The sequence below is a fragment of the Psilocybe cubensis genome, chromosome 4 (assembly GCF_017499595.1).
Source record: "Psilocybe cubensis strain MGC-MH-2018 chromosome 4, whole genome shotgun sequence".
NCBI classification, from domain to species: Eukaryota; Fungi; Basidiomycota; class Agaricomycetes; order Agaricales; family Agrocybaceae; genus Psilocybe; species Psilocybe cubensis.
In genome coordinates, this window is record NC_063002.1 from 557,303 (window position 1) to 579,959 (window position 22,657).

The 22,657-nt window shown below is 44.9% G+C and overlaps 8 protein-coding genes across 8 annotated transcripts; 6 read left to right on the forward strand and 2 right to left on the reverse strand.

Moving 5' to 3' along the window:
- Window positions 1-389: 389 nt before the first annotated feature.
- JR316_0004287 (K(+)/H(+) antiporter 1) lies at window positions 390-4,781 on the reverse strand (the record flags this gene model as incomplete). The annotated part of the gene is made up of 12 exons (XM_047890056.1): window positions 390-845; window positions 898-2,026; window positions 2,088-2,275; window positions 2,334-2,434; window positions 2,488-3,243; window positions 3,302-3,377; window positions 3,426-3,554; window positions 3,610-3,643; window positions 3,887-3,896; window positions 4,256-4,343; window positions 4,395-4,461; window positions 4,519-4,781. The coding sequence occupies 12 exons, from the start codon at window positions 4,779-4,781 to the stop codon at window positions 390-392; spliced, it is 3,297 nt and encodes a 1,098-aa protein (XP_047749817.1).
- A 328-nt stretch (window positions 4,782-5,109) lies between these two features.
- JR316_0004288 (uncharacterized protein) lies at window positions 5,110-7,343 on the forward strand (the record flags this gene model as incomplete). The annotated part of the gene is made up of 3 exons (XM_047890057.1): window positions 5,110-5,286; window positions 5,346-5,459; window positions 5,511-7,343. The coding sequence occupies 3 exons, from the start codon at window positions 5,110-5,112 to the stop codon at window positions 7,341-7,343; spliced, it is 2,124 nt and encodes a 707-aa protein (XP_047749818.1).
- Window positions 7,344-11,348: 4,005 nt separating this feature from the next.
- JR316_0004289 (uncharacterized protein) lies at window positions 11,349-12,666 on the forward strand (the record flags this gene model as incomplete). Its single annotated transcript, XM_047890058.1, has 4 exons — window positions 11,349-11,438; window positions 11,492-11,511; window positions 11,562-12,168; window positions 12,628-12,666. The coding sequence occupies 4 exons, from the start codon at window positions 11,349-11,351 to the stop codon at window positions 12,664-12,666; spliced, it is 756 nt and encodes a 251-aa protein (XP_047749819.1).
- Window positions 12,667-12,805: 139 nt separating this feature from the next.
- JR316_0004290 (uncharacterized protein) lies at window positions 12,806-13,241 on the forward strand (the record flags this gene model as incomplete). Its single annotated transcript, XM_047890059.1, has 4 exons — window positions 12,806-12,839; window positions 12,889-12,962; window positions 13,025-13,108; window positions 13,176-13,241. 4 exons carry the CDS (start codon window positions 12,806-12,808, stop codon window positions 13,239-13,241), a joined length of 258 nt encoding a protein of 85 aa, XP_047749820.1.
- Window positions 13,242-17,403: 4,162 nt separating this feature from the next.
- On the forward strand, window positions 17,404-18,180 carry JR316_0004291 (NADH dehydrogenase [ubiquinone] 1 alpha subcomplex assembly factor 3; the record flags this gene model as incomplete). Its single annotated transcript, XM_047890060.1, has 3 exons — window positions 17,404-17,857; window positions 17,919-18,019; window positions 18,073-18,180. 3 exons carry the CDS (start codon window positions 17,404-17,406, stop codon window positions 18,178-18,180), a joined length of 663 nt encoding a protein of 220 aa, XP_047749821.1.
- Window positions 18,181-18,360: 180 nt separating this feature from the next.
- On the reverse strand, window positions 18,361-19,085 carry JR316_0004292 (uncharacterized protein; the record flags this gene model as incomplete). The annotated part of the gene is made up of 3 exons (XM_047890061.1): window positions 18,361-18,527; window positions 18,691-19,030; window positions 19,083-19,085. 3 exons carry the CDS (start codon window positions 19,083-19,085, stop codon window positions 18,361-18,363), a joined length of 510 nt encoding a protein of 169 aa, XP_047749822.1.
- Window positions 19,086-19,327: 242 nt separating this feature from the next.
- JR316_0004293 (NADH-ubiquinone oxidoreductase 20.8 kDa subunit) lies at window positions 19,328-20,046 on the forward strand (the record flags this gene model as incomplete). Its single annotated transcript, XM_047890062.1, has 5 exons — window positions 19,328-19,490; window positions 19,564-19,651; window positions 19,711-19,783; window positions 19,837-19,896; window positions 19,957-20,046. 5 exons carry the CDS (start codon window positions 19,328-19,330, stop codon window positions 20,044-20,046), a joined length of 474 nt encoding a protein of 157 aa, XP_047749823.1.
- Window positions 20,047-20,638: 592 nt separating this feature from the next.
- On the forward strand, window positions 20,639-22,633 carry JR316_0004294 (uncharacterized protein; the record flags this gene model as incomplete). The annotated part of the gene is made up of 7 exons (XM_047890063.1): window positions 20,639-20,709; window positions 20,808-21,095; window positions 21,148-21,273; window positions 21,337-21,562; window positions 21,629-21,724; window positions 21,781-22,275; window positions 22,337-22,633. The coding sequence occupies 7 exons, from the start codon at window positions 20,639-20,641 to the stop codon at window positions 22,631-22,633; spliced, it is 1,599 nt and encodes a 532-aa protein (XP_047749824.1).
- Between the last annotated feature and the right edge of the window lie 24 nt (window positions 22,634-22,657).

The following is a 22,657-nucleotide window of genomic DNA, read 5'->3' on the forward strand; positions in this document are numbered from 1 at the left end:
CAACCTTCCTACGATTTCTGCATACGACTATAACGATGTCGTTTGCAACGCCCATTCCATCATTATTTCGATGTAGGGAATAACGATGCAATTGTGATACTATTTCCGTGTAATTACTTATGTCCTTCAATGATTATGCCATTCACGGTACCGGGAGGTCAGATCTAAGATATCATGATTGAATGAATCCGAAGTGAATCGCGATCTTTTTCGTCAACTCATAAAGATTACATTAGATGAAATAGCTACATTCTGATCCACTAAACCCAAACCTGCCCAAGATAATAAACCCAAAATGAGAAGAAAGAAATGATGCGTCGTTAACTTGATATTTCGTGTGTTTATATTGCCTCCTTCTATTACATAGACACACACTTGGATTGGTTTCATTACGCCGCTGTGGAAGGAGCAGCCTGGAGAATTAGAAGACTGGCATTGACGTTGGTAGCCACCAGTGCGGCGCCGACGTCACCCAACGTCTTTGGCACAGAACTGCTCGTGCTAGCCACCGTGGCCGCACCATTCGCGTTTCCACCATCGCCTGTTGCAAGTCTTTGCAGCTCGTCACGCAAAGACTCGACAGCCAGCCTGCGCGAGCGCCCAGCAACGACAATGAGGGTCCGCTGGAACGTTTTTGCGGCTTCTTCCTTCGCAAGTTCCGTGACGCGGCGAAGGGGTGTGGGCGTAGATTCGACATGGAATGTTATGCGTGAAAGAGAAGTAAGACGGGGTTCGGAGGACTCGGGGCGGGTGAAGCGGTCCCAGAGAATGCTGTCAGCTGTGTTGGAGGAAAGAAGGGTTTGTGTAGTGTGAGCGCCATATACAGTGTCTGCAGCAGCGACGGTCTAAGAAAAGAAAAATTAGCCATAAGCGATGATATATTTGTCATTGACTCACATGTTGCAGCGGAGGAAGGACGAGAGCGGCTGTGGAACCATCACGATGTCCTTCGTCACCTGGTGTGTGCATATCGGGTACAGCCTCCGTTTTGTTGAGTTTCACAACTTTCGCAGTAACTCCTGGACATTCGCACATTTGCACCACGAGAGCCAATGCCAGACGATCATCGGGTCCACCAAAGAACGGTAGGAACAAGTGCTGCTTGCCAGTGCCATTAGATACGACACCACTGCCACTACCGATTACCCCACGATCGACAAAGAGGCCAATATCGCAAGGCGATTTGGCAAAGACGTTTCGAATATATTCAGAGTAGACGTACGAGCTCGTCTGATCTTGCGTGGTCGTTTTGTGGAAAATACCATCGAACGGGTTGCGCGTGCCCACTGCTACTCCTTGCTGTTGTCCTGCCTCGCCTGCGACATCCTCCAATACAGACGTTATACCCCTTGCCCAAGGAATGAGCACCAGCTGCGCCGACGTGTCCGCAACGTGCTTCGCAATCGTTTCAGGGAATTCGTCAAAATTGACAACAGCGAGGTTGGCCATGACATTGAAATTGTGTAGCTGTCCAAACGTGCGGTACACGGACACGACCGGATCGTTGTAGATCAGGGAGCTGGCCTCTTGAGAACGCAGCACTGCAGATGTACGATTGGTAAGTTCCATAAGACGAAGAGCTTCGATTGAAATTGGGGTTGAGTTTGACGAAGGGGATGGGTTTGATTGAGACGCAGCTTCAACATTTTGTATATCATCGGCATTGGCTCTAACGTTATCAACGAGATTCGATGAGAGTGGTGCCACAGAGTAGCTTTCAGGAGCTTGAAAGAGTTGTGAGAGAGTCATAGCTGCCGACAGCGCCTCAAACTTATCGAGGACAATTGCAAATCTGGTTTTTCTGTGATCATCAGGTGGAGGGCCAGAGATGCTAGTAGGCTTTTCGTCGCTTTCATTAACCTTATCTCCCCGGTGATGAACCCTGTGTCTTGCAGGATAAAATAAAAGGACAAGTGGCGTGGTCATGAATGTGAGCACCAGCGCGTGCACCACAAACATAGAAAATGTCTTGGTATTTAGGATGTTGGCTTGAAGCCCGATGTTGAGAACGATTAGTTCGACTAGGCTGTTATTGCAGGGTCAGGACAACGCTACTGACAGAACAGATAAACAAATAAGAAACGTACCCTTTGCAACTCATAAGCGAACCAATTGCACCAGATTCTCTCCAATTGAAACCCGTAAGACGAGCAGCACCTCCGCAAGCGACGAACTTAGAGGTGAAAGCAACAAGACAGATGATCACGATATATCCCCAATCAACACCGTTATTCAGAAGACCAAGATTAGTTCTGAGACCTGAAAGCGTGAAATACTATGACAAGCGAGAAAAAAATCAGCGAGAAATGCTATAACCAGACGAAAAGGCCTACAATTGGCAGGAATAAAATCGTGACCAAGTCTTCGATTTTTTCAACAATTGAAATCGCGAAACCGTTATCATGGGGGATAATCAAGCCAGCAAGGAATCCTCCTGTGGTTGTTTCCTTCAGATACTAACAAAATCGATGTAATCAAGCTGCTCACCGAAGATAGCATGCACACCGATGATGTCAGTGAAGAAGGCTGAGATGAAAACGACGAGCAAAGTTATTGTCATCATGAAAGGTGTAGGCGACCCTTGTTCCAAACTTCCTGTACGTCGCGCCATCCAACGGAATGCCCATCGTCCAGGATACAAAAGGAATATAGTGTATCCTGCACAGACAAGTAATACCCATAGCGCAGTCAATCCAGAAGAAGCATTGACCAATGCAACAGTGAGTGCCAACAAAATCCACCCTATGACATCGTTTCCTATGCCAGCCGAAAGGGTGACCAATCCAACTTCAGTGTCAAGAAGTTTGAGTTCTGTCAAAATGCGACATAAAACTGGAAAGGCTGTGATGCCAATGGCGACAGCGATGAACAACAGAAAATGTCCGAAATTGACTGGCGAGTCCACAAATTCTCTATACACACCGACCCCCAACGCCGCACCCAGACCCAGGGGGATAACAAGACCGGCAATGGAGACTGATGCGGACGCCAGTATGTTCCGTTTCAGCAAACGTGTGTCGATTTCCAGCGCGACCAGGAAAAGAAAAAGGATAAGGCCGATGGTACTGGTGACAGCGAGTAAGGGCATACTATCCTCTGGGAATATGGTTTCTTTAAAGTGAGGTATGCGACCCATAACTGTTGGGCCGAGAATGACACCGCCGATAACTTCTGCAATGACCCGAGGTTGGCGAATGCGCGATAGTATGAGCGAAAGCAATTGAGTCATGGATATGATGATTACTATTTCGCGCCGCCATCTCAATAAAACATTGAAAATTTGTTTACACTGTGCACTCACCAAGCTGGATAATCCATAGTCGGATAGGATTGCTAGGGCTGTACTTCGTGGGGTTATCTCCAGAAATGACACCTCCCTACAGCAGTAAGTTTCAGTAAGAAAGGAGGAACCGTCGAATTCATACCTGTTCGGATGCCTCTCTAGAGACCAAAGAGTAAAGGGCGTTCGTAAATTCTCCCATGGCCAACCTACTGTCAAGGTAGAAGGACTCAAGAAGGGAAGAAAGTCGCAATGAAGAAGACCATTTCGCAGACTTAGATAAGTCACTATTGAATGGACTAGGGTCAAGCGGGCTCCTGTCGAGTTACCTGTGCATTGACATCGGTGCAATGGAGCCTGGACCTAAAACAGGACAAAAACATATGCAAAGCAAACAAATCAGGATTGCCAAGCAGAACAGTCCTCTACGAAATATGCTTGGCAGTGTGTCCTGAATCCATTAATTTCGCACCAAACCCTGCTGAATTCAATTGAGTGTTGCGCGGAGAAAACACAGTTGCAGACAAGCGGCCCATTGGGAAGCTCGGTAGGTGTCTTGTTACTCATGCATCGGAAGGCGATATCGATACCAAATCAACAACGTACAAATTTGAAGCTGTGGTATCAATAATGAGAAAGGAAATTGATTATGATTTGCATGAATAGAAGGTGGTACAGTGCAGATGAACAAAAGCATGGTGGCCGAATGTTACGGCAGTAGCAGACAGTACATACCGAAGGCATTACGATGGTGAAGAGTGCCTGGAAATATGATGGATACGTGATGAACGGAATAGCAAACCTGTTATCTGGTCAACGAGGTAATTCCCTGGATCTGGTTTTATCAACATAAATGCAAGACGCTGATTGTTGAATACAAGAAAAAAAGTTTAAGAGTCGGAACTACATCCGCGACATCCTAATAGTAAGGAGAATGACTATATGCGGTAGAAAAAAGGCGAGGAGCGAACATACCACAGTGAACACATTCGACGACAGTTCCTGATCGTACTTGAGCTTTGGGAACACGACATATACATGTTGATCCTTGATAATTCATATCCTAAACACACATTAGCGAACGAGGTTGAGTCAGTAAATGGCTCAAACATACCCTTGTTTGAATGCACCGAAGGCAGCAGAGCTTCTCATATCCAGTTTTCTTCCATTTAGCCACTAGGCTGTAAAGACCATCCAGAATAAGTATATGGACGTTTGTGTAATCAAAGAGACTTTACTTTGCATCTGCATATCCTTCCTTCAGTAACCAGTCGTACAACTCTCTTGAAATAGCTTCTCGTTTATAGTAGAGCTCATAAATGTATCTTGAGCGCGCATGAGAGATTCGCATGATAGGCCATAGCGATTCAGCCTTTCGTTTGCCTTCATGAGACTCGTTTTCGGCGTCACGCATCTTCTTTGCATAGTCTTCTAGAATCTCCTCTATATCTTCATAGCCTTCTGGTGGTGCTTTTGTTCTTGTTGTCCTGATTTTCGGCATCGCAGAGAAATTGTGGTGAGAGTACTAGTCCAAGTTACAGCCACAACTAGTCCGGATTGTGCCCTATGTATTACATAATACCCTCCTGCCACAAGCAACCATTCCACCGTGCGGCAGCATTGGCGACGTGCTGCTTGCTCCTCACCATCACAATTCTCACTCAGGAGGGCTTCCGAGGACTACTGTTTAACGCGTGTGGTACTGCGGGAAACCCTCTTAATACATGCAAATCGTGGCGCGGTAGCGTCGACTCTTGGTTGACACTCTTCAACTTGCGCGGTAGACGACACCAGGACGACACACTCTGTTCAGCTTTTCCAAAGCAACAATGGCGCTATTCCTTCCAGTTCTCCGCCTATTGATGCTGTTCCTGAATGTATATGACTCTTATAAGACACTGAAAGATCCACCACCGTCGTCACGCCATTCTGGGCGTCCAAGTGTACGTGCAGTGTCGCAAAGAAAGAGGGACATGAAAGGATGTTTGGCCGTATGGATTGTATGGGTGAGAAATATGGTCCTCTTGGAATCTATACTGCTAATCCAAACAATATATTCATTTAGGCCTCTCTTTCTATCTACGAACGAACGGTGGAATCTCTTATTTGCCTATTTATACCATTTTACGACGAAATCAAGAGCCTGGTCCTGTTATTTCTTATCTTGACTCGTGCAAGAGTCAGTGATCTTAATTTTGTAGGAATTTTTTACTTACTGACCTTTTCTCAGGGAGCAGAACCCATATATTTGCATCTCATTCGACCACTCATTAAACCATACACAGGGACCCTCGATGCTACTTTAGAACTCGCGCTGATGATCGGTGACTTCATCTTTGCGTTATCCACCTATCCTATTCGCGTTGCACTGGATTGGTATAAGAAGTTTTTCGGTTCGTACAGCGCCCTTCTTGTGACTGAGGAAACAGAATCAGAGTCCAGTCCCTCATCCAATGACGTCAATACCTCTGAAGTAGCGACATCGTTCCTCGATACCTCTGGCATTGTTCCAGTGCCCTCCGATATTGATATACCACAATTACCCAAGACGAGCGTTCAAGTGAAGACTAGGATGCAGCCTCCAAGTCGACGCACGTCTGGTGATGCCACCGCGTCTCGACAAACCTCCAGCAAACAATCTTCCACGAGAAAACGGTCAGAAGTGGCGACCAATGCCAATTTAGAACCAAATTTCTTTGACTCCAAGAAAGCTCGAGATCCTCTCAATCTTCGTTCAGGCTCTTCCTCCGAAAAGGTTGCGAAGCCACCTTTACATCATAGATCTTCTGGTAGCCCTAATCGCCCAGCTTCGAAAGCATCCAAGCATACAAGGGAATCCGCCGAAGGATCATCATCCCTCCATCAAATTTGGTATCCACCGAGTTCTTCTTACGAGGACGAAGATCGGCACGTTCACGCTGATCAGACGATTCGAGCAAAACCAGTGGAACAAGATCCCCTTTTGACCCTCGAATATCAACAATATGAAGAATGGCGACAATATCCTGCATTTCCGTCAGCTTATCCCCCGACACCGCTTGCCACTACCTCAGCGCTCGCGACTATCTCAGTCGCTGCACCTTTGAACCTTCACCCAACTATTGCCGAAGAAACCCAGCAGGATTTTCGCCAGTCGCTCCTGCCGCCGCGTGAACCATTGAATCCCAATCACGCCGGCGACTTGAGCGACAGACACAGTATATATGGGATCACATCTCCTGACGTTGATGATGCAGATGATAGCATGTCAACTGACGATGAAGATGGCTATGAAGATGAGGATGAGTTTAACATCACCCTTCGGACACCACTTCCACCTTTTGGGTCGCTGAGGTCGCAAATTCAGCCTCGCCGATTGGTTTCTTTACCTTCAACTTCTTCAGCGCTGAGCGTGCCGAGTAGGTCATCAGCACTGACAACAGCCGATAATGGATCATCACTGCCTTTGGGAACATCCTCCGACTCCTCTGCCCCCAAACCTAGTCTCAGTCCTTCCGTTATTGGCAAGAAAAGGTCGTACCCGCGCTCAAAAATGCCTCTTATCAGTAACAGAGTTCGCCAAATCGAGGATGAGACATCGCAAGACCCGTCTTCCTCCGATCATGATTTACAGGACGTTACTACTACGTTGAAAAACGTGGTTCGCAAGTCCTCTTCTAGTCTATTAAAACTTACCGATGAAAGCGCTGCAGCATCGCCTAGTAGCCTCAGCGCCGCAGAGTTGCAAAATCAGGAACCACAAGACCAAATACCTCCTGAAGAAAAGAGGCGTAAAATTGTGCGATCTGTGCGACCTACAAGGGCTATCCACCCTTCTCGGCCTGTTCGACCTCGAGTTCCTCGGATCACTCCTCTGCCCCCACACTCGAAAAAAGGCAAAGCTGCAGTGTTACCTGGAGCAACCATCAACAGTGTCCCGATCCCCTCATTCCCCGGGTCAAATGTTGATAAGGTCAAAGAAAATGATGCCTCTCTCAGCGCATCGTCAGCTTCTGTTAGTGATGCCCCTCGACCTCGTATTCCTAGTAGACCTCCCAAGCGGGCCTCCGTGCGCAAGCTTTGAAACAAAGTACAATTTTCTGTAGTCGGCCGCATTTCTTATTACAGGTTTGCTATATAGCTCGAGCATACGAACACAATATTCCCTTAAAGTAACTTCCTCGCGTTATTTCTATTCGTCCACATATGTATATCTATCACCGCATTGGCATGTCTTCAAGGCTATTCTGGTTATTCTTACTTCGTAACGTTGTCATCTCCCATTTATTTTGTCGCGATAGATCATTATTAAATTGGAAAGTTACTTAGCCAGTGATCCCGGCGGTGAGTCGTTTTCATTGTGCGTCAATCGATGGATCTGTATGCGAAATGGCATCAACACCGAACTTGCTAAGTCACTAGCGGGATCCAAAACTAGGCTGATTTCGGAAATGCCCGATAGCTTATTTTGCTGGGTATCTTGGTCGTATCACTCGATGTTCAGCGACGCTACAGCATGGTTTGGCAGTTTGTGGCAGTGCGTTCTTTGGGTGTATGTGTTGCCTTGTAGGACGTTGCTAATTATTTTAAGTTGTTTCATACACTTTCAGTTCAAGTTGAAGATAGTAACTCATGTCATCGTCTCGTAGCGATTTGAATCAACTCATCTCGACGACTGTGACCATGCATGGGAGCTTAGTAGAAATGTTAGAGTTGCTGCAAGACACGCGGCGAACATAAACATAAGTTTCAATTATAGGATCTGCATGCATCATTTGCCAATACATCTGTAATAATCATTAGCTTTTTTGTAAGGCATTTCGTTGTTTGAGCTTTGGCACCGAATGTTGAATGGGTTTTAATCGGGATTAATAGAAAATTGCTTGTTTGAGTGATATCATTTGCGTTTAATTCTTTTAAATGGGATAGCAGTGGCGAATGATATAGCAATGATTCACCGGTGTCGGTGAACTGCTATCATCTATGTAAAACAAATTGCAACGATCTATTATTGGCTATGTTTTCTGTTTTCAAAAGGTTTTTCCGTCCGGTCAACAAACTATTTTAAAAACCACAGACTGCTTTGGATCACAAAGGGCTTGCAACACATCGGGCCAGTATGGCAGTATCGAAGTGTTCTGGGTTATATAAGGTCAAGCACAATTCTTTGAGCCTTAATAACAGATCCCTCGGTCCTGATAATAACCATGTCATCAAGTCAAAGTAAAGCAAAGAAGCCTCGCAAACCCGTCGTCTATCGAAATCGCCACAAGATTTTAAAAGACTTGAAAACAGAGGTAAGAAATATCACTCGTATGTTGGTGTAAATTCGTAACGTTGACCAATTAACACCATGGCTGACAGGATACAGAACATGGATTCCAACACCGTATCAAATTTCAATTGCAGACAAACAGTGAACCGGCTAGACATTCAGAACCAGCGTTCTGCGGTGTTCTAGGTGACGATATAAGTGATTCAATTCAAATGACCGCACATAATTACAAAATAGTCCCCAAAAAATTGCACAATCGCGTCCGGGGACGTCAGAGTCGGGGTGTTGATAAAACTTCACACAATCCAGTCAACGAAGAATCACCAATATCTAATTGGCCGACATACCCATTAGGATGTACCCATCCAGGAGTACTTGCCTATTCTCAGCCATTCAGTAAACCTGGAGTATTATTGGACGTTGATACTCAGTCCAGCATGGACAACACACAAAATATGGGAGCTTGCCAAGAATTTCCCACTGAACACGTCTTGGACCAGTCAAATTTTGAAATACGCTACGAAGATAATACTGATACCAGAGACTACCGTCTCTTCGGTGATGAATCTTGCAAGTTCAGCCCTATTTTCGATGCCACTGTTCCTCATGCTAAATGGCACCAAGGAACACGGAGACTTGATGTTCAGGGGTCATGTCAACCCTCCTATGATTCACACCACGTTTGCGTTTCCATTACCCCACAACCTGGGCCAATAAACTCGACTGTATTGTCCAATTCGTGGAGTGAAAATGCAGTGGGGCGTGGAGTTACATATACGTATTTGTATTCTCATCAATAAAAATGTGGCGGCTAGGAAAGGCCTAGTAGCGATGGGGTGGAAGGCGTGTTGGCAGAATGAGTGCTAAGCATATTGGCTTCACGATAATTGATAAGCAGATCAAAAATGCATTGAAACAGAGATTCATGTATCAATGCAAAGTAAGATAGCATGTTTGTCCCGTACTGTGCCATGGGAGAATTTCAAGCTATTGTGAAACACCAATCTTTGCGCGATGCGCATAAACAGCTTTAAGGACCGAGTCTATAAATAGCAAAGTAACGCAAATATGGCAATTATAGTTCGTCATTTATGGCTGCCTATGCTGGCGTCCGAGTCTAACCGCAGCCGAACTCAACCTTCTTAAAGATTAGTGAGATATTACACACCATTACATCATGCATCACTCAACGCGGTAGTGCCTCTACCCTGCTTACTGTTAACATGTTTTGTTTTCGAATATTACTACTTTTGGATATTGAGTAAACAAACTAATAGTGGTATGCTCTGTAAAGAGGCAAAGTTTAGAAGTTGTCGAACGGGTTATTTAATATGACGGATGGTACTGTGCGTGTATTTTTGTACTGGCTCTGTAGCTGCCAGCAGCTAAACCCTAAACCTATTCGACTCCAATTACCGGAAAGCCTGGCTTTCAAGTTGTTATATAACAAGAAGCCCGTCAATGAGTCACTGCCCGCTCTGTCTAAGCTCACAATAAAAATAGAGATAACAAGAGAGTTCCATACTTCAATAAACTTATTTATTGCATCTCGGGTCTTTGTGTGTCGAATAGCACCGTATCGATGTACAGGCCGACAATCTAGGCACAGGGAAGAGTTTGGTCCTTCGGTGAGTTGGCAGGTAGGTCTGATCGATTCATGTCAATAAATTTTTTCATTCGAATACATGAAATAGAGGCAGGACAATGAAGCTATTAAAATTTACGCATACCTTCTAACAGTTTAAATTCTGTGGCGAATGCACCACTTGCTACCTGGGATAACGTGGAAGTTACGTTTAATTTGGGATCTTCTCTTAGCTCAGATGAGAAAGTTGAAGGTTGGACAGCTCAAAGTTTCTCTTTTGTAGTCACACCGGGCCTATAACCGACCACAAATTTTTTCGGAAATCTCAGCAACCTCAAAGTTGCCTAAACCAGGCTTCGACCCGGACAACGGGCCAGCCTCGGCCAATCACTTGATGCCTTACCATAATGGTCAACCATGAACCGGCGGTTCAATTACAGAAGAAACTTTGAATCTGTAAACTTGATCGAAACCATCATCCATGCCGCGAGGCCTTGCGCGACCCTGCACTATCAAATTAATGACCGTGTTGGAGTCGCACTTTATCTCCCCTCTCAGTCATTTGGACTAAGATCCGTCTACGCTTTTTGTTGACCCTTAACACACTGCCCACAGCCAAACTACTACGCGGCCGCCTTACGCGGAGATTCACTCACTATATCTGATATGTAGAGAGAGGTATATCGACTACGCCAAATTGCGCATTGAAACGATTCGGGCCCAGGGCATAACATGGTCGGAGATTAATTAGGTATGAATTGACGACTTTTGTGTATTTCAAAGTTCAAACTACAATTTTTCTTTCTTCGCAGACGTCAAGCCTTTGAAAGCTTTGAATTTTTGGCGATATAATCTAATTCAGTCAGATTTGTTGCTTCTATTCTGATCTCTGTAACATATTGTAATTTCCCAGGAACATGCCTTTTATTTTGCGCACCCTGACGGAACGATTTGGGAGACGGAAATACTGGCCTCATGGCTTCAAACCAACCTTTAGGCACTTCTATGGCATTGTGGACCGTGATGCATTCAGGACTCATGTTTGCTAACCGACTACGCTCTACATTCCATCACTTTTTGTCGTATATGGTTAATACCGTCCATATATGCAACGTAAAAGAGAGTATTTAACAGTGGGCACACGAAAAAATGGTTCTCTCCAAGCTCTGGTTTCCCCATCCTCAATCCCACAACGCACCCTCATTCTTTATCAACCCCCGTCAGACACCATGGAGAAAAGCACTTGTTCCAGCATCGCAAAACACACCAAGACGAAGAAACGCGACACCGTTAAGAAGCTCAAACATATCAATCCGAGGGTGGGTCGTTTGTTTCGTGTCAACTGCTGATGACTCATTGGTATACTGTATAGCATTTTAACCACTCATTCCCGTATGAATAATTGTCCTTTTTCTTTGATTGTGCTTATAACATAGAAACAGGAGGTTAAAATTGGTTGAATCCATAACAAGACGTACTGCTCGATCGGTTCCCCTTGCCCCGGCGCTCGCTAGCGGTGTGGGTCCTATGGACTCGTATCCTTCGTCTTTACAGCGCCACTCCGTCAACTCGTCTGGAGCTTTAGGACGTCTTGATTATCCACCACTGACCTTGCCGGACCAATTCGGTACCACTGTGTCTCGTATTTGTCCGGGTACAGATTTGTCCAGGTCTTCCCCATACACTATTAATCCCTTACTTTCCGCCTCTGATCTCTATCCAACGGCGGATCCATCAAGAGAAGTCAACTGGCTCGATTCACAGACTACGTCGGTACTATCACATGAAGCTGTAACTCCTTCTCGCTACTTCTCACCCACATCGGGGGACACATACACTCTCGGACACGCAACAGGAAGCCAACAGCCGGACATGGAGGGTTTTGTGACTGACTATAACCAATTCACATCACTCTTTGGAGCTCCAAGCTCGCTTGAGGTGTGGACAAACGAGACACACGGTTATCCCACCAATCAGGAGGCTTTATATCCCATAAATTTCTCTACAGTAGAAGACCCTGAGGTCGCACCAAATCTGCAAGAAACAATGGTAACTTCGATAAATAACCTCTCTACGGATATTCAAGACGCGTACCATTTATTCTATTTGCCAAATTAATCCCTCAGCTTCCGAAATCTACAACGTACCGACGTATTGGCCAAATGAATCACCTCAGCTCAGTTCTTTTATTCTAAACACGCCGCCATTATTTACCTGACCAGGGACTGGAGGTTCTACATTATTCGCGGACAAAAATATTATAGAAAACAGTAATTATTATTCTTGGGACAGTATCCGGTAATACTAATCCCTTGAGGCTTACAATATGTCATCTGTGAGTGTATGTACAGTCTTTTGACGTCCATCAAGTGAAGCAATAGTACTAGTAAATAATATGTGGAACTTAATATTTATTAAATTATACCAAAATTAAGGATTACATACTTTATTGTTTGGCCTCTGATATGAGTATAACTCTTGATATTTTTATGCTATAACACTATATAGTACTATTTTGTGTTCAGGAGCATTCTTGCCGCCGATTGAAATTGAAGTCATAAGGTTTGAAGTCACATGATGGTGGTGATTACGACTGAGATGTCGCAGGTAATTACAACCAAACAAACGAAGAGTAAGTGCTCGCGAGTCTTGCCGCTTCTACGTTTGTAATTGCTAGCTTTCCACTATGCCAGTCCCTTGGGAGGCCATAATCCCTTTCGGTACGTGACCAGGAAATGAACTTTAATCAGATATTGAGATAACCTACAGGTCTTCTGACCGCTATGTTTGGCGTTGCCGGAACACTCGTCAATGTGTCCCAGCGAGCCCAAAATCAAGGAAAGGTATGAATCAGACAAGTAAATCTCTGTGTTCCGGTTTCGTTTACTCACGAATATTTTCATAGCCACCCCGCTACTCAATTGATAATTGGGATACCATGATGATGAAGCGTGACAAGCAAATGACAGGGCACGTTCGAGGGCAGTCGGTGTGTTGAGCTCCTTCCCTATTAACCTACTTCAGAATTATATCACCTCATCTCGTTTTTCGTTTAGGCGAACCCTGTTGCTCCTCCAGAATTCTCGAAGAATAGTGTATGGACAGCAGACCAGTTACTGTAATTGCTTAACATGCCGCAGTTCTCTTTTCAATTTCTCGTATGGACTGTTTAGACTGATATGTTTCGAAACCATCTCCACGAAAACCGTCCAAGCGGTTGATCCCAATATTCCGAACACGCTCTTTTCCATTTATCCATACCGGGAACCCACACGTCCTCCCTCGTGCTTTCCCATGCGGAATATCCATCACTGTCAATTAAACTCTTCATGATATCTTCCAGAACACCAAAATTCCTTCTCCGTATATCTTCTATGGTGTATTCCCCTTTTAAATTGCGCCGTTCGCAACTCGACTCAGTTTGATCCTTTCGCGATTGTGGATTCTGGGTAACTTCTGTTGTTTTGTCACGTGACCTTGTTCATGAGTCCTCAGTCGGTACCGACTTCCGACTGAAGAAATTAATTAGGTCCTATAGGCATCGCCTACCATACGTTCTGTGGGCTCTGTGTTGTGCTCGCCTCTCAGGTTTTAAAAATGGAACTTCTACCCCAAGTAGATCTTTTCGTCAGGATTTCGCTTTCTGCGACGATGTACAGCTAACTAAACTTACAACTGCATCCGACCTAAAACTGTGCTTTCTTTAAATGTTTTGATTGTGAATGTAAGCGTTTACTGCTTTTCAACCCATCAGCTAAATGGTAAGCTCGGATGCATTTCCAGATTGTAGCCAAAATACGCCTTCCGTCAGACGTGACTGGTACAGTGAGCTCTCAACACCCTTCAACTTACGAATGTATACAGTCGATATGCTTCTTAGCAATGCCTTTCAACTTTTACGACGACACCAAAAAATCTTTGAGCGCACTTGCGATCACGTGTCCTCGAGCGCTTATTGATTGTGAGGCCGCAAAGTATGGCAGATTTTAACAATCTATATTGTGTTCCAATAACTAACCTTAGAACGCAGATACCACGAATGGTATATGAAAGGGTTATCATGCCATAACGTATAACGCCAACTATGGATATGTCCAGTCCCGGATCGCGGAACTCGGAAAAATACCGAATTTCGAAGGTGCTTATAATTTACTTACGCCTATAACTCGAGTGAGATGATTGGATAGCTTCGGTTACAGTACCGCGATGGAAGTTGGAAAGTTGTTCTACATCAGGTTTTTTAATTAAATATGATCACCATAGTGCAAAATATCATAATTTTGACCCATTAGCCAGCGTTTTTGAGGCTACGGAGAGATAATTTTGTTTGACAGTACGACAAGCATATCATACATTAGATGCATAATAATGCGCTTGGACTCAAATCTAGTTTGCAAGAGCAACTATTGATTTGTCATTGTCTGAGCATTGTCATTTTTCATGTAACAAGAATCAAGCAGACGAAGGACCGATTAAAATGCCTCACATTAGTCCGGATAAAGAAAGGAAGATTGGCAACTCTGCTTCTGTGAAGGGTGCGAGTTGGGTTATTATTTTATTAACCGAGGTTTCCTTTAAAGTTTACGGCGTTTGGGCACAGTCACGAGGATGTCTTAACAGCGTGTAGGCTACACTGATGGAGGCGTTCAAGAAACGCCGATATTGTGGTCTGACAGAATAAATCCTGCCGTTAGATTAACTCTTCGGGAGAAGTAGAAAGGATTTTTGAAATGAAACTTCTGTAAACCTCCCAATGCTATATGTTTCTTCTGTTTTCATGCGGGTCTAACTTCAAAGCTGTGACCATACCATGGACGCCTTCACTTCGGGAGATATGGATACACCAGAATAGAAGAAACGTGACAGTTGACAGATAACAGCACTTGATCAAAAGGGTAGAATCGACTACCATTCCGAAGTCTTTGTCCGTTTGATGCCCATAGGCCTTCTGAAATTCTCATGCAGAACAAGTCCAGACCTTTGGAGCATCATGGTTAGATACGAAAGCATAAATCAAAGTAATACATATCAAAAGTTAACGTTCGTGGCAGTCCTCAGCCATGAGTATAGTTCGTGCTGCGGCTGTGTCCATTTCGCGGCCTCTTCCGCGGAAACAGCCCCTAGAAACCCATATCTTTTCCCCACTAGACAAAGTCTAGAGAAAGCGTTCAAATCCGAAAGCAAATCTTTGGAACCCTCGAGCTTCATGATGCAGTCAAGAATCAAGCCATGCCGCGAGTGTATCTCGATGTCCTGTGAGTCAAATTACTGAGCAAAGGTGCGCAGGCGATAAGGCAATGACTTGCCATTTTTCCCCACGGAAATTCCCTTTGTAAAGTGTGAGTGAATTGAGGGGTTTGTCCAAACATCCAGTCCCATGTCTAAAAGAAGTGAAGTCATATCCGGAAAGAGTGGGTGACAATGTAAAGAGTTCGGTACTTACTGACAATTCAGCCATGCCTTTTTGGATATATTCTATATTTTTGATATCTTCCGAATCATGTACAATGCAGGACTATTTCCAGGACCCCAAAGAATATACGTGTAAGGAAACCTGAGCCTTTGTTAGATTTGAGCGGGAAATACCTTGCTAGTCACCTTAAACTCCTTCCGAAACTGCTCCACGATCGCAGAGCTAAGGCTTTCGTGTGATACATTGGGATCATGCGCCTGCAGATTACAAACTGGGGATCGAACAGATCCGACGCCCTTTGTGACAATACTTCCCTGAAAGTTCCGGGAAATTGGTAAGAAATGGGGACATGGGATAGAAACATGCATGAATCATACACGCCGGGGCAGTACACCCTTTAGGCAGTATGGCCTTTCGATGCGGATCACAAAGGCATACTTTGGCGGCGCACCAAGGAGGTCTTTGGCCTAATTTCCACGCACAACTATAGAGAAGGAAGAATGAATGACCCACCGATTCGAGTTGTGGGCGCAAAACGTCACCCAACGTGCCCAATTTGGTCGATATCAACATCGTGCCGTGATGATATGCACGGTTATTGACAATTTTATAGGCTGAACCTGAAACGTGAATGAGAAATAATTAAGTACATTATGACTCCTGACATGTTTTTGGATGGAATGGCAAAGGAGGTTAGTGCATGGTGACTCATCTTCTCAGTTCCGATACATAGGTCGTTCCGGTCGTTAAGACGAGCATCGATTCCGAGAGATCTTACAGCACCTAGTACAAGTCTACCTGTAGCATGTCGATCGAAGGACGTTCTAGGAAGATGTATTGAGAAATTTGTATTTCCTAAGTCCTGTGGTGTAAACATCGGTCCCTTTCTCAGGAAAATATTTCAAGAGTGAGGTATAACTCACATGGTAGACGGTTCCCCCTCCACTTCTCCTCCGTATGAAGGGAATTCCGGCGGAACGAAGGGCAGAAAAATTAACTTCTGTCCATGGATTTTGGTTTCTACCGATGACAACGCACGGGGAGTCACGGTAGATTAACAGGAGAGGTTCTTCTGGACGAGCGTGTCGAAAAAGCCTACATGATGCGAGGAGAAAAAAGAAGACAGGTCAGCAGAAGATCACACCAAGATAAGAAACTACAATAGATGATCTACTGGGAAATCCAAAAAGGAGATAGACATAAAACAAAAATAGGCCATTGTTCATGCAGCAAATTTAATACAGAAAGTGGGCAGTTTCAGCAGACATACCAATCTTCCAAAGTCAGATTGAAGAAGGGGTCTGAGGAAGTAGATAGGTAAATGTCGTGGTGCTGGCTTAGTGCCGGTGGAGGGCTAGAATCTTTCGACGCCGCGCTTTGTGTGGACAAACTGCGGACGCTCTGTTTGATTGTGGAGCAGCGTTTAATGTGAAAGAATTCCTTCGTACATAGACGCGTTGAGTGACGCATTGTGTGCCACATAGTACAACGTGCCAGAAAGCAACAATATACCGACAGCTTGGCGGTAGAGCCTGAGCCTGCAACTCAGTTGGAATGTCTGAGAAAGGGGACAAATGGAGCAAGAATTAGACGCTGAGAAGTCCGCTGGAGTTTCCCTGAGTGTTGAAACTTGAAGTTTGAAGCTTGACCTACAGACGCTGGTGGTTGTCCTCAAGATGCTTTAGCGGATACTCAGGGCCGCCGTCGCGAGCCGACGAACTGGAGCACTGTAGGGTTAAGGTTCAAATTCAAACCTTTCATTCGCAAAATAACCTTTCTACTTTTCTGGACCCTGACGCCCAACAATTTTGCATCACTTTCCTATCAGTTCGCATATTCTCCAGTGTGAATCGCTTCTTGTTGAGTCGCTTATGGCTTCTCGACAGGTTTTGCGTGGCTTCAGGGACTTCAACTCCCATGCCACTGGTAGGGCATGGTACAGTTTCGCTTCTTCGACGTCGTCGCGTCTCTCCAGACCGAAGTGCACACGATTATCTGCGACACCTTTGCCTATGACAGGTTGGCATAGCCTTACCTTTGGTACAAGAGGGCTTCACTCCACGCGAGCTGTACGAGACAGCTCATTCACCAATCTACTAGCGGACGACGGTAATCCACCCCCAGTGCAGGTCTCATCCATTTCGGATGCGGGGATTCAGCTGGCAGATGGGCTTATTCTACCAGGCGCTTGTATGTTTCTTGAAGGCAAGGTCTTCCTTTGGGACGTGCCAAACACAGACTTGAAGTCAAAAATTACGGCGGAAAGATGGAACGGGTGGAATGGGGAATTGTTCCAGATACTGGAAGTGGTGACCCCAAAGCCTGGTAAGCAATCAAAACGTTACAAGGGGTGTTCTTGGTCTTATAATTACACATTTCTCTTTAGAAATGCTTTTGTTGGGTACTGGGAAGACACTAGTGCCTCCTCCAGCATTCTTGCGGTCATATCTCAGTGGTTTAGGAATTCAGCTAGAGATCATGGACACGGTATTACCCACGTCGCCTAAGCCCGACTTCATTTTCTGATCTCTTCTCCACAGAGAAACGCTTGTTCTACATATAACCTGCTGTCTGAAGAAGGACGACGCGTCGCTGCTGCTTTGTTACCGTTCAAACCTTATACCTGGCCCAAAACAACCCAGCCATGAACGCCATTCGTGTACGAATAAAGTCTTGGTTATATGTCCCCTCAATCTGGGCTCTTGCAACATATCTGGCCTGATGGCCCCAAGTACTCGGCTGTCAACCTGGCAATCTATGCTAGTCGTGTTTGTACATTATATACACAGGACAAGTCGCCAAAGTGCTGACAATCTAATCTTTCCGGATCATGCTGTTTGGGGTGCGCTTTTGGATGGATCTTCGTCTTCCACCTCTTGTGCTTTTCGTTTGCCTTTGTTGCTACTGCTACCCGTAGTCTCGGATGCTCGACTTGGGTTTTCCTCAGTGTCATCTATTACTGGCGGAAGTGTATACGTGATCGGAAGAAGATCGCCTGTAGATTTCATGCGCCCGTTTGTTTTTGGTTTGTGTTTCGAAGAGTAAATAAAGATGATGTGATGATGGTACAAGAGCAAAGTAGATTTTATATTGAGAACAAACGAAACAAAAATGGAATGGATAATGGTAGGGAATGGATAGCGAATGTAGCTGCTTACCGGTTTCTTTGTCCCGAGCCTGCAAAAATATCGCTTCCCATCCTAAGAGGCCTGAGTCACGCAGCGTCTTTGTGGGCACCAGGAGGTCGTATTCGCCTGTCGGCCTCCCTCTTTCTCTCTTTGCGCGGCATAGCTCAAAGTCGTCCACAGTATCAATATTTAATTGCGGTGGGTCCATGGCAAATGGATCCAGCGCATCGTCAGCCACGTCGGATTTGAGCGCTGAGAGCGTGTCGGCCTTGATTTCTGCCACCGTTGTTGTAGGTGGAAGGCTCGAAAGCATGATGCTAAGCTTATGGGTTTTCACCAACAAGTGGTGAGCCTTGACTATCCTGGGTGGCTACACAGCGTAATTGAGTCAATATATGTCATATATCAAGAATAAAACGTACCATGGTTGTATCGTGAGGGACGTCTTCGCCGCTTTATATTAGACTCGTGGAGTGGACGCGAGTAATATTGATTGTTCAAGAGGATACAAACTCCGCTAATAATTCCCACCCGCATCGCTTTCCCGACCAGTACCGTCGCTCCGTCACTGTCATTTGTAAATAGTTCTCTCTGAGGGAGACAACCGACTGCCACTGGCCACTGGACATCTTGTAACACACCTTCTTATTTATCCAGACCGGGAAATATGAGTCAAGTGCACCAGCAAGGAGGGGTATACCCACCTAAGGAGTATGTTGAATCTGCACCCATGCCCGCCAACATTCCCCACGTCGACGAGGTCGGAGCAACGAGTGGCCCGCTGAAGAGTGCATCCTTCTTTATTGGAGCGTATTGCAAGGAGTATAACGGTTCGTACGCGTATTCGGCGTGGGCGCTTGGTTACGGGTGGTTGATTTGATGCGGTTGTTCTTTGGTCTACAGAGGATTTCATGCTTTGCAAAAATGAGAATCGGGACCCTGCTCACTGCTTGAAGGAGGGAAGGAAAGTTACGCGATGTGCTATAGATTTGTGCGTGTATTCAGAGTTTACTGTTGGGGCTTCATTGCTGAATGTCAGTTTGTATACAGGATAACAAAGATGCGCGAGAACTGTGCCCAACAGTTTGATGCACACTGGGAGTGTTTGGAGAAAAGGAACCAAGTACGCGGCTGTATCTATGCTTCAAAAAGACTCCTCTAATCTTGTTTACGCAGGAGTTCTATCTTTGCCGCAAACAAGAACGAAAGCTCAACTCGTGTATGTTTGAGAAACTTGTAAGTTGCTAAAGAACCTAAGGCCGTCTGTGTTAAAACATTGTTGATGAAATTCTGCAGGGTCTGACAAAAACCATTCCTGGATCACCAGCAGGCCAGCCCCAAATTCACGAGGTGCAGAACCCCATATACAAGCCCATTCAGAAATAGAGTGTTTTACGCGCCGAGTACCGATATTCAATACCAGTGCGAGGTCGAAGGGTGGGAGATCGGCTATGTCAGGGTCCTCCTTACTCCTTATTCCCCATAGATGAAGGTCCTGTACTACACATAGCTGAAAGTGGAAGAAGAAACATTTCTCATTTTTCCTTTTGGAACCATTCAGCAAGTTAGATCGGAGGTCGTGAAATGACCTTGCACACTTCCAAGTTCCTGCCCCATTCTCACCAGATATGTGTCTTCTCAAATCAACATTTTAAACTATCTTGAGTATCAGGTGTGGTGAATGAACATTCGGGTTGAATGACAATGGGCAGAACTTGGGATAACATGGGATATATGAAGTCGAGATATATATTAGCCCAGTCGCGGCAGCGACTATTAGTATTCCGGAGTTTCGCTCGTGGTTGAATTAAATAAATCAGGGAAGCTCTTGCCAAATATTAATAAACTAAGCGGGCCGTTACACGGAAATGTGGTCTTCAAAACTCATTAAAATTTAGAGTCGACTTCTCTCGGAAAACGGACGGTTGACGCACGTGAGGAGGCGCGGCGTAACAGCCTGTCACCCCCCTCACTGTAAATGTGTCACGCTGACCGTCGTCTTCCATTTTGGGAAGGCGTGATGGTCGATCGTCACCTCGCTTTACGCATGTTTCGTACTCAACCTATTGCTCCCCGTTGCCTCTATACCTCTTTTATTCGCTTCTCCGTCTATCGTTACCGCTTTTGCTAATTTCTCTTAATTACAGATGCAACTATGACCTCATTTCCAAAGGCTTTGAATTGCCAGCAGCAGCAACATCAACAAATCCGATCAGGAATCTCTATGGACCTACGCTTGTGTTGGCTCTCATCTTTGTCTTGACAGTCCTCGCTCTTCTTCCTGGGGCAATGGAAGAACTTCAAAGCATCAATAAGTCATCAATTCTGTTGGAGGTTGATGTTGAGAAAGGGCCGCCTCAGTCAGATGCAAGCAGGCTTCCGCTTCCCGCTCAGTCCAAAGGAGGTTCAGGGATCACGGTTTGCTACGTCGATGTGTGAGTCTTTCTGTTTTTACTTATATATTCCATTTCTAATGTAGTTTTATAGTTTTAATATGAAGAAAGCTGATTTGGTAGACCTGTGTCGCCAATACAAGCTTCCTGTTTCCGGTACAATCAAGGTTCTTATCGAGAGATTACAGGAGTTTAGTGGTCAGCGAGAACAATGGGACCGGTTAGCCTACTCTCTCTGTGCTTTCCTTCTAGGTGTTTATTATAGCTAATCTATTCCTACAAGACTCACTACAGGTGTTGCTCGTCGTTCTCATCTTGGGTTTAGCACCCATTCTTCTACAAAACCAACAGCCAGCCACAAAAAGTCAGTGCAGCGTCGTGAAAAAATGTTTTTGGAGTCAACAAATACAGAAAATGGCAATCCGAAATCTCTTCCATCTATTCTATCAACGGCAGTTCAGCCCTCTCATCAATGGTGTCAAACTCGTCGAGCTGCCGATCTTGATTGGGTACGCATGTTGTATATTTGTTTAGTTGCCCTACAACTCATACTAAGCCCTCATTTGATGCTACAGGCACGTTATATTGTCAATTTATACCCATATCGTAGAGAAGAAACTAGGAATAGGTTGGCAGAGCGTGATGCGGCACAATTTAATCAGAAACGACTGGTAAGTAGTAAACATTCTTATTATTGTTTTATCATTAATTGTATCTATATATCTAGTTCTCAAGCTCAAATGACGATGACGTTAAGGCTGGGATTGAGATAGCGAATGGCCATCTCTTAAAAATTGTCAACTGGGTTGAAGCTGGGACTACTTCTCCTCATCCAACTCCATCGCCCTCTCATCAGCTTCAACCAAGCACATCCCACTTTTCGGTGGCAGCTACTAAGGATTTGCAAAATTCTCAAGGTCATTCAATTTCTGCTTCTACCACAACCACTCCTACTCGCACAGTAACTATGGCTAGTGGATCTATTACTTTTTCATCATCCGATGTTCCACCACCACCCGCTGTTTCATTTGCTTCTGATATTCCTGGATTGAATCGCATGTGGGACGATACAAGCATTTATTGGGATGGATATTCTGTGCTTACAATTAAGGGAACGGCCATTCCTATTGTATACTGGAAGGAGATATACACCTCTAAGGGTAGTGTTGAATGGAAGCCGAAGCAGTGGGAGTCACTCAAAGGGAAATTTTTTGATTGGAAGGTAACTGGCTAATGTTCATTCTTGAATCTTGATGAATATGTTTTGACCGCTTTTTGCTCAGATTCTTGTCCATCAATGGCGACAAGGATCTCCCGAAGATTTCTGGGCTAAATTCACCAAAGACGGCAAGATACTGGGCTATCGTCAAATTCTTGATCAACTCGCTGAACAAAGAACTGCTCATGATGCACTTTTTGCACAACAGATTATGCACGAGTATGGTAATCAATTTTCATCTATTTTTTCTTATGTTAAGAATGGGACAAGACATGTCAAGACAAAACCTTGTCATATTATTAAGCAGTACCGTAGGATGAAGGGTCTCATTAACGAAGACGACAATGATGAGGATAATTAGTTGATTATGTTTTTGCTCCAATAT